This window comes from Peromyscus leucopus, chromosome 2 (assembly GCF_004664715.2).
Source record: "Peromyscus leucopus breed LL Stock chromosome 2, UCI_PerLeu_2.1, whole genome shotgun sequence".
In the NCBI taxonomy this organism is placed as follows: Eukaryota; Metazoa; Chordata; class Mammalia; order Rodentia; family Cricetidae; genus Peromyscus; species Peromyscus leucopus.
In genome coordinates, this window is record NC_051064.1 from 153,502,124 (window position 1) to 153,511,875 (window position 9,752).

At 51.4% G+C, this 9,752-nt stretch overlaps 1 protein-coding gene across 1 annotated transcript in view; it reads right to left on the minus strand.

Moving 5' to 3' along the window:
* The window catches only part of Prkcz (protein kinase C zeta), a 111,354-nt gene extending 105,873 nt beyond the window's left edge, over window positions 1-5,481 (minus strand). Inside the window, 2 exon segments of the mRNA XM_028891470.2 lie at window positions 1,011-1,132; window positions 5,306-5,481. Coding sequence (XP_028747303.1) covers window positions 1,011-1,132; window positions 5,306-5,376 — 193 coding nt within the window. The 5' untranslated portion in view covers window positions 5,377-5,481.
* Window positions 5,482-9,752: the final 4,271 nt, after the last annotated feature.

Sequence of the window (9,752 nt, forward strand, 5' to 3'; positions counted from 1 at the left end):
TGAGTTAATTTCCCCTCATGGAACCTGAGTGTCCCATGTAAGAACCTATCAGTCACCAGGCAGTGGCGGCGCATGCCTTTAATCTCAGCACTTGGGAGGCAGAGCCAGGCGGATCTCTGTGAGATCAAGGACAGCCTGGTCTACAGAGCGAGATCCAGGACAGGCACCAAAATAACACAGAAAAACCCTGTCTCGAAAACCAAAAAAAAAAAAAAAAAAAAAGAACCTTTCGCTCCCCAGAAGGAAGTCACGTTCACTCACAGCCTTGGGAGCTCTAAGAGCTGGCTAGGCAGAAAGCCCTAGAACTTCCTCCTAGGTGGCCTAGGTAAGGGAAGAGGCTCTTGCCCTCTAGTCTTGATGGATGTAGAGATGCACACAACCAGCCCATGTGCCAGCAGTTCTGCTGAAACAGGAGCGGCCATGCGCTCTGCCTAATCCACAGTGTCTCTGACAGATAGCTGTAGTCAGCTGTGCAAAAGGAGTCTCCTGGCCGTCCCCATCTCAACCCAGTTTTCTGAGTCTGAATGTGGGAGAGAAAGAGGAGAAAGGAAGAAAGAGAGATGAGGACAGAGGAACACAGAGCAAGCAAGAGAGGTGGAGGAGGGGGAGAAAGGAGGGGAGAAGAGAGGAGGAGAAAGGGAAGAGGAGAGAGATGAGAAGAGAGAAAAAGATGTGAGAAAATAAGAGAGATGAGGAAGAAGGGCAGGAGAGAGCGAGAGAAATCAAGAGGTGGGAACTGAAACGAAGAGCTAGTCCTTCTAAAGCAGCTGCCAGAACACCCCAGGGTAAGGCAAGTCAGGGAAGGCGCTGTGCAAGCCGGGCCAGGAGACGCACAAAGCTTCCCCTGCAGTTGAGGCACCCCGCACAGCAGGGACACCCCTTTGCCTTGCTCTCAGTGCCGTCTCAGATCCTGTTCACCCATTTGCAGCCACTGTACTGAGGAATCGCTGGTTCTAACGAGTTCAGCTGTACTTGGGGGAGGCTGCCTAACCTAGGAAGACTGGGGCTACCTTCACTGTCCACCCACTTGAGGGTGAGTGGGTGCTGTTGGTGCAGGCCACACATGTCTCGCACTTCCTCACAGAGGTCCTTGAATGTTGTCATGGCATCCACGCTGGTGATCAGGATGTCCCTGGGACAAAGAGGACAGGGATATCTGTCACCGGCATCACATCTGAATCTGACCACACGCTGCTTAGTTAACCAAGTTACCTGATTAAAAATGAAGATCTTTCCCAAAGACAATATGACAGCCCTGCCCAACACAAAGAGAACCAGTAACCAGTTTTAAAAACGACACCCCATTGGGCTGGAGAGATGGCTCATCTTCCAGAGAACCTGGGTTCAATTCCCAGTGTCCACATGGCCACTCACAACTGTCTGCAACTCTAAGAACTGACACCTTCACACAGACATACATGCAGGCAAAACACCAGTGCAAATAAAATATAATTAAAAAAAAAAAAAAAAAAACAACCTCCATGACTCTATAGAAAACCAAGTTGAAGTGACAGAAGGTGCCCCCTAGTGGAGGCCTGGGACCAAGCAACCGCATCATTGGGCACCCAAAGAGAACCCCAGGATGCAGACACAAATCTGTTAGCTTCATTTGCGTAAAACACCATAGTCAAGCCTCTCCCCAAAACCTTGAAGATGAAAACCAGGGCATATTATCCAGAAAAAGGAGAGGAGAATAAGTGATTAATCAAAGCAGCTCTTGGACATCCTGGTAGGACCTGACCCACCTCCACAACAGTGTAGCAGTAACAATTCTGGAAGGAATGTTTCTTGGCAATCAAATCTCAGAATGTCATTGCCTTTTATCTTTTCATTCCCAAATGGGATTCAGACCTCTGTAGTAGGAGATGGCTCAGAGACATGCCCTGGAGGAGGAAAATGAGAAGTGTAGGGGGGCAGGCTGCTCCCCTTTATTCCTTATAAGGAAGGGCGGCGGCAACAAGTTTCCATGGAAACTAAGCAGGAACCACACCCTCACTGACGCTGCGGTAAAAAAATCAACTCATGTCTCACATCCATGGAGAGAAAGGCTTAGGAAAGGAAACCTGAAAAGCTCTGAAACGGAAATGCCAGCCAGGGTTGCTGTTGACCCCTTCATTTCCCCACTGGGCTAACTAAACTGGGTCACACAACTGCCTATAAACAAAGTCTTTGTCCACTGACAACATTCAGAGCACCTACCCAGCCCCCAACAAACCAGCCAGGGCCTTCAGGGTCCTACCTGGCCCATGGATCTCACCCACTCTGTAGGACCAGGGGGAGATGTCCCAGCTGCCCCCCCCTCCGCCTTTTCCTACAAGACCAGCCAGCCAACCCCTGCACAGGCCCCCCTCCCTGTCACTTGCCACAGGAACTGATCCTGCTCCTACCCACCACAGCCTGTAGAATCATGGCAGGAAGCAAAACTGAGCAACAGAGAGATTCCAAACACCCATCCCCAGGCACCTGTCACCCTGACATAGTGCCCACACTGTCCAGCATACTCAGCATTGGCCAGCCTTGCAACTGGGAACTCTGGAAATCAGGTCTGAAATCCCTCTCTTGGACGAATCTTAAAAGGTCTTATTAATAAAATGAAACCCGGAGCCAGGTATTGGGTTAAAGCTGGAAGATCAGAGAAGCAGAACAGGCCACAGCCACATCACCTTGCCAATTCCTCAGCTGATCCTGTTTCCTCAGACTGGATGCCTCTGAGTCCTCATCCAGAATGAATCTCAGCTGAACTGTTGGTCAAAAGCCTAAAAGCTTAACCAGCTCTAGTTCCTGGTCCTCATGCCTTATATACCTTTCTGCTTTCTGCCATCACTTCCTGGGATTAAAGGTGTGGCGTTGAACTCAGAGATCCACATGGATCTCTGCCTCTGGAATGCTAGGATTAAAGGCGTGTGCTACCACTGCCTAACCTCTATGTTTAATATTATGGCTGTTCTCTTCTCTGACCCCCCAGATAAGTGTATTGGGGTGCACAATATATCAACCACATTGGACCTCTTTCTGAACCCAACTGGAAGCCATCCTCCACCCACACCCTTCAGTGCCCAGAGGACAGGTGTGAGACCTCAGTGCTTTGGAGGTGCCACATGAAGCTGAACTACCACCCTGGTCACATCTCACCTGCGTCAGAAGGGTGAGCCTGCCTCATGACAAAACTCTAAGCAAGAGTGTGTCACAGAAGTTAGGACCAGCCTGGATGGACCACCCATTCCTGACTTTTGCACCTTCAAGGACCATAACAGGTCCTCCAACATGAAAGTTTGTAACAAGAGCCTCAGGAGGGAAGACCCACCATCTGTGATGTCTGAATGTCAGGCTCACCTGTGATCCCCCGAGAGCATGGTGTTGCCTGACACGCCCCAGATATAGGTGACCACTGGTGGCAGCACTCCGATCTCAAGCCTCAGAGGGACCGAGGGACAACAGGAGGGCAGACGGCCCTCACATTACTGTCCTAAGGACAGGGCTGTATCTATGCCTCAGCTGTGGCTCCGTCACCTTCCTCAGGGCTGATCTTACCCCTTCCCCCCAGAACACTGCCTTCCCGGACAGAACTCACACACACACACACACACACACACACACAACCTTCACAGCTCAGACCGTATCTCTGCAATTCTTACATCACTGCCCAGGGGCTCAAGCTCTAGAGAGGGACCCAGTTGGCCGATTTCAGGGTAAGTGGGGAGGAAGGCTGGAAAGAAGCCCCTTCCAGGGGGAGATGAAAGGAGAGGGGTACAGAGGGAGCGGGGAGTGGGGGAGTAGGCAGAAAGGGAAGAGGACAGGAAGGGGTGGGGAAAGGGAGAGGAAGGGGTGGGGGGCTCCACTTTTGTCCACTGAGGAAACTGGAGTCAACAGGTTGAATTACACTGCCAGTAACCAAAGTGCTCCCCAGGGGCAAAGGGAGGGAGGAGAGGGCAGGACTGACAAGTCCAGGGCAGGAACACTGTCCAAGGGGAGCCAGGACCCCACGGTCGTGGCTGAAGCTGCCCTAGGGGAAGGGTGGATCCCATTCCCAAGGCCCTGTGCTCTAAAGAACCAACGCTGAACACGTGTTGCTCAGCTTGGGGGTTCCAGGCAGAAGGGACAGTCTCAGCATTAACAGGCTCACTACAGAGTCCACAAGTCTGAGGACACAGCTAAGGCTGCAGATTTGATATCTTTGGATGGGGCAGCTGCGAGCCCCCCAGAAATCTTTCTTCCTCTGGCTCTAGCAGGAACCCCACCTCTAAGCCCAGGATCGCCAAAAGTTAGCCATAGTGAGAGGGAACTGTCTGGAATATTTCCATAACAAACTGTGGGGCCAGGCGTCCCTGAGGCTGGAAAGCAAACCTCTGCCCAGGCAAGGAATCACCTCTTGTCTCTGTGGCTGGGATCAGCCACTCTGTAAAACTCCCAGGAATGCCGAGAGCCCAGTTCAGTCACAGGGCCAGCATTCCACTCCACTCCCTTCCTCCTTTCCAAGAGCAGTGACCCTCGACCCTTGACCTGGGAGTATCCAAGCCAGTTCCAGGAGACCCGGCACCGTTGGAAGCAGTCAAATCGTTAGGCCTCCACCGCCTTCTGTCTACACAATCAGAGCGACACGATCATGGGATTCTCCAGCCGAGCCTGGGCCGACCAGCCAGAACACAGGCTCCATCACTCCGCTCCCATCGCTCAATGCTCCCGGGCAGCCATACTGACCACTGTCAAGTGCCCGATGCCTCCATTTCCCCTGAAAGCAAGGCGGAATCCAGGGCTCAGGACCGAGGCCAGTCCCCAAAACCACCTCCAGGGAAGTGACGGAATAGTCCATCATCCCTGTCCTTAAAGACAGCGTAGGACCGTATTTTTTCTGGACATCTCCAAAAGTTCTCCTGTCCCCCAAACAAAAGTCGCGAAAATGTGCCCTTATGTTCCCACAAGGGCAGGCAGTCTTGTGGATGCCTTCACCTGGCTCAAAGGTTTTCCTTACATTTAAACCGAGACCGATTTAAATAATCTTGCTGTTGTTTTTTTTTAATGCACCAGAAGTTTTCACAATCTGATGAAAACTTTTGACATACAAGTTTGTCCTTAAAGTCCCTAACCAACTGCGACCATAGCGAGGAACGCAACAACACCGGCCTACAGCGCGCGCCCAGAGAGCAATAGAGACCCGGAGCGTGCCCCGCCCTCGAGGCTTCCCTCCGGCCACATTCAAGGGCACCAGAGCAGCTCCCTGCCTCCCTCGCGCGCAGCACCCGCGACGGCCCAGGAGCTCCACCGCCGCGCGCCCCGTTTTGCCCACCGTCGGGCGCCGAGCGCTCACCCGCCGTAGTGAGCCTTCAGACGGACGCGGCCGCCGCTCCCGTCCATCTTGGGGTCCGTCCGGCTGGGCATGGCGCGCTCCGCCGGCCGCCGTCAGCGCCGCGTCCAGGTCGTTCGGGCCATGGCTAGCGGCCCCGGCAAAGGGCCGGGTTGCCAGGCGGGGCGGACGGCGGAACGCGGAAGGGAGCGCGCAGCGCGGGACCGACGGCGCCCGCCGCGCCAACTCCGCGGAACTTGGGAGGCGCGCGGGGCGGGGGGCGCATTGGGCAGAGGCGGAACCTGGCCGTCTAGACGGCCAATCCACGAGGCGGGTGGCACCTGTAGCCAATGAAAGCTCCTCGGGGCCTCCACCTGAGCCAATCCTCGGGGGGCCTCACGGCCGCGGCCCAATGATGAGCGCACAGGACGGACTACCTGTCGGGCGGAGCGCGGCCACCTGCGGCCAATGGGAACGCGCGTGGTGTGGCTTTGCCCGGCAACGAGCGACGACCTGTATTGCCCAGGGACTGCCTGGCCCCTCGGCACAGTCCTTCTGAGTCTCCTAGGACTGTGGTGCCAAAAAGCCAGGCAAACTTGTTGGAGGTGCAAGTTGTCCGGCGCTTTCAGACCCTCGGCGTGTGAACTCTGCGGGGTCCCGGAGACTGCAAGGAGCTGAGCGCCTGTCAAGATGCGAGCTGGTCTGGCTCTCTGGTCCCAGCCCCCCAACTGTAGCGGGAGACATCCCAGACAGATGTCTACACTCGCTGCCTCTGTTCCAGTTCACTTGTCGGCCGGACAGATCTGGGCAATCGCAAAGCATTCTTAGTCCTTCGTTTTACATTCCACACGTCCCTGGTTCTTCTTGGTGCCAGGCACTGGGGTGACCCTGGAAGGCCGGAGAGACGCAGCCGCCCTAGTCTTGGATCCTGTGTTCTCCCTAGAAAACACCTTTTGGCAGCCTGCTGGTCATCTACTTCAAGTGCTGCCACACACATGCCCCACTCCCAGAGACAGGGTTCCTCTGTGTAGTCCTAGTCCTGGAACTCACTCTGTAGACAAGGCTAGCCTCCAATACTTGAGATCCACCTGCCTCTGTCTCCCGAGTGCTGGAGTTAAAGGAATGTACCACCACCTTCCTCCTTTAAAAAGAAAATAGTGGCACACCTGTAATCCCAGCATTAGAGAAGCTGAGACAGGAGGACCTGGAGGCATAGGCCAATCTGGGCTACATCCCTGGGAGTGTCTCAGATAATTTAAAAAAAACAAAAAAACAAAAAAAACAAAAACCATTTTGACCTCTAAACCTGATGGTTTCTCAGTAACATCTGTATAGTCTCCCGGTGCTGTACACTACTCCTTATCCTCACCCCATCTCTGCTTGCTTTAGAACACTGCTCCACCTCACTTTCACCACTCACTCCAAGGCTATACGAATAACCATCAACTCTCAATTTAAAAAAAGTTATGAGACAGACTTTCACCATGCATTACAAATGTATGTGACCACATTGAGCTCTCAGACATTTGTTTATTTTAGTATTGGGAATTGAACTTAGGGTCTTGCACATACTAAGCAAGTACTCTACCACAGGCTACATCCTTTGATTGTTTTTCAAATTTTTGTTTATTTTTTAAAGATTTATTTTTATTTTACATATATGCATATTGTTTTGCCAGCATGTGTCTTGGTGTGTATTTGCACACCTCATAGATGCAGTGCCTGAAGAGGCCTGAAGAGGGAATCAGGCCCACCCTGGGACTGGAGTTACACTCAATTGTGAGATGTGATGTGAGTGTGGGAACCAAACTCAGATCCTCTGCAAGAGCAGCCCGTGCTCTTAATCACTGAACCATCACTGCATGTGGAGACCCACAGAGATTTCCTAGTGAGAACTTACTCAGAGAATCTGAGCTTGCTTTACCTAGCAGGGCTGCATAATGGATGATTTGGTCACGGGGATGGTTACCAGGTGTTTGGAAGGGTCTGTACTTGGCTGTAAGGTGTGCTTTGAAAGTCCCTTTCTTTTCAATAAAGGACGAGGCTGTTAGGTATTGATCCAGGCCCTCCCGAAGCTATCCTGTGTTTCTGTCTTTCTTCTCGTCATCTAGGTCTCTCTTTCTATCTGATATTTTCTTATCCCTCTCTCCTCCTCCTAAGAACCCTAAAAAAGGTGGGAAAGGTAGGAGCTGGACTCCCACAGACTCCCACAACTGCAGCTCCTCAACATTTATTTTATTTCTTGAGACAGCAGCTCACTAAACTGCCTGGGCCAGCTTTGGATTGTTAATCCATGTGCCTCAGTCTTCCAAGTAAGATGACAGGCCTGAATTAGGCATTGCTGCTCGGCCTTTTTTTGTTTGTTTGTTTGTTTTTTGAGAGTTTCCCTGTGTAGCCCTGGAACTCTCTCTGTAGACCAGGCTGGCCTGGAACTCAGAGATCTGCCTCCTCTGCCTCTCAAGTCCTAGGATTAAAGGCATGCTCTACCATGCCCTGCTGTGGGATGGTCTGTATGTCAAATTGCTCTGATTGGTCAATAAATAACACTGATTGGCCAGTGGCCAGGCAGGAAGTAGGTGGGACAGGGAGAGAGGAGAATTCTGGGAAGCGGAAGGCTGAGTCAGAGAGACACTGCTAGCTGCTGCCATGACCAGCAGCATGTGAAGACGCCGGTAAGCCACCAGCCACGTGGCAAGGTATAGATTTATAGAAATGGATTAATTTAAGCTATAAGAACAGTTAGCAAGAAGCCTGCCACGGCCATACAGTTTGTAAGCAATATAATTCTCTGTGTTTACTTGGTTGGGTCTGAGCGGCTATGGGACTGGTGGGTGACAGAGATTTGTCCTGACTGTGGGCAAGGCAGGAAAACTCTAGCTACAATGCCCTGCTGTGGGATGGTCTGTATGTCAAATTACTCTGATTGGTCAATAAATAAAACACTGATTGGCCAGTGGCTAGGCAGGAAGCAGAGACGGGACTAACAGAGAGGGGAAAAAAAAGAACAGGAAGGCAGAAGGAGTCACTGCCAGCCGCCGCCAGGACAAGCAGCATGTGAAGATTCCGGTAAGCCATGAGCCACAAGCCACGTGGCAAGGTATAGATTTATGGAAATGGATTAATTTAAGCCATAAGAACAGTTAACAAGAAGCCTGCCACGGCCATACAGTTTGTAAGCAATATAAGTCTCTGTGTTTACTTGTTTGGGTCTGAGCAGCTGTGGGACTGGCGGGTGACAGAAATTTGTCCTGACTGTGGGCAAGGCAGGAAAACTCTAGGTACAATGCCCAGTTTACTTTTGACAGCAACAGGCAGCTACAGAATGCCATTCTCCAAAGCTCCACCTATCTTCCTCTGGTCACACAGCCTTTATATTTTAATTTTTATTTTTGATTGTTTAAGACAAGGGCTCCCAATGTGGCCCAGCTGGTCTAGAACTTGTGACCCTCTTGATTCATTAAGTACTGCTATGCCCTGTCACATGATATTGGTGGCTTCTCCAGCAGACTGCTCTCCAAGCCCTTACCAAGCCTCATGTTCCTGCACATCTTTCCAGCCCTCCTTCTACCTGCATGCTCCTGAAAGTTCCCTCAGCATCCTCATTTCCAGGGCAAACATGGACATCCCTTTCCTCCAAAGGCTCTATACCAAAACTCCCCAACCCCCAACCCCGGTCCCCTCCAACACCTTACATACCCTCTGCTAATTCTCAAAGTTTCACCTTCAACATTGTAGCATGAATCTTAAAAGGTCTTATTAATAAAAACAAACCCAGAGCCAGTTATTGGGGTATATGCTGAAAGATCAGAGAGACAGAACCAGCCACAGCTAACCTTATCTCTATAACTTCTCAGCCAATCCTGTTTCCTCAAACTGGAAGCCTCTGAGTCCTCATCCAGAATGATTCTCAGCTGAACTGCTGCTAAAAGCCTAAAAGCTTAACAACTACTAGTTCCTGGTCCTCATGCCTTAATATACCTTTCTGCTTCCTGCCATCACTTCCTGGGATTAAAGGCGTGTGTCACCATGCCTAGCTGTTTCCATTGTAGCTTTGAACTCACAGAGATCTGGATGTGGCGCCCAATGTGTTGGCAAGAGTTTCCACCTAAAACCTGAGTAAAAAGATTCTAAAACGGAGCAAAAAATAGTTCCTAGTTGTCTCTTTCAAGCTAGCCGGCAGCCTGTGTGTTTGAGCTACTATGGCGGGTTCCTGGTGTGTGCGCTCAACCCGCAGTATGGTGGGAATGAGGCCTCTGCAAGTGGCACATTAAGCTGCGTGGTGGATTTAGCCTTTGCTAGTACAAAAAAAAAAAAAAAAAAAAAAAAAAAAAAAGAGGTTTCTGGGCTACATGCTGCTTTGATAGAAGCATAGACCCACTACTTCTGAGAGTTGATGGCTCCCAGAACTGGCGGAAAACGTACCACCGCCATGTTGGGAAGCTGAAGTGGGTGGAGCCAGCAGCCACATAGC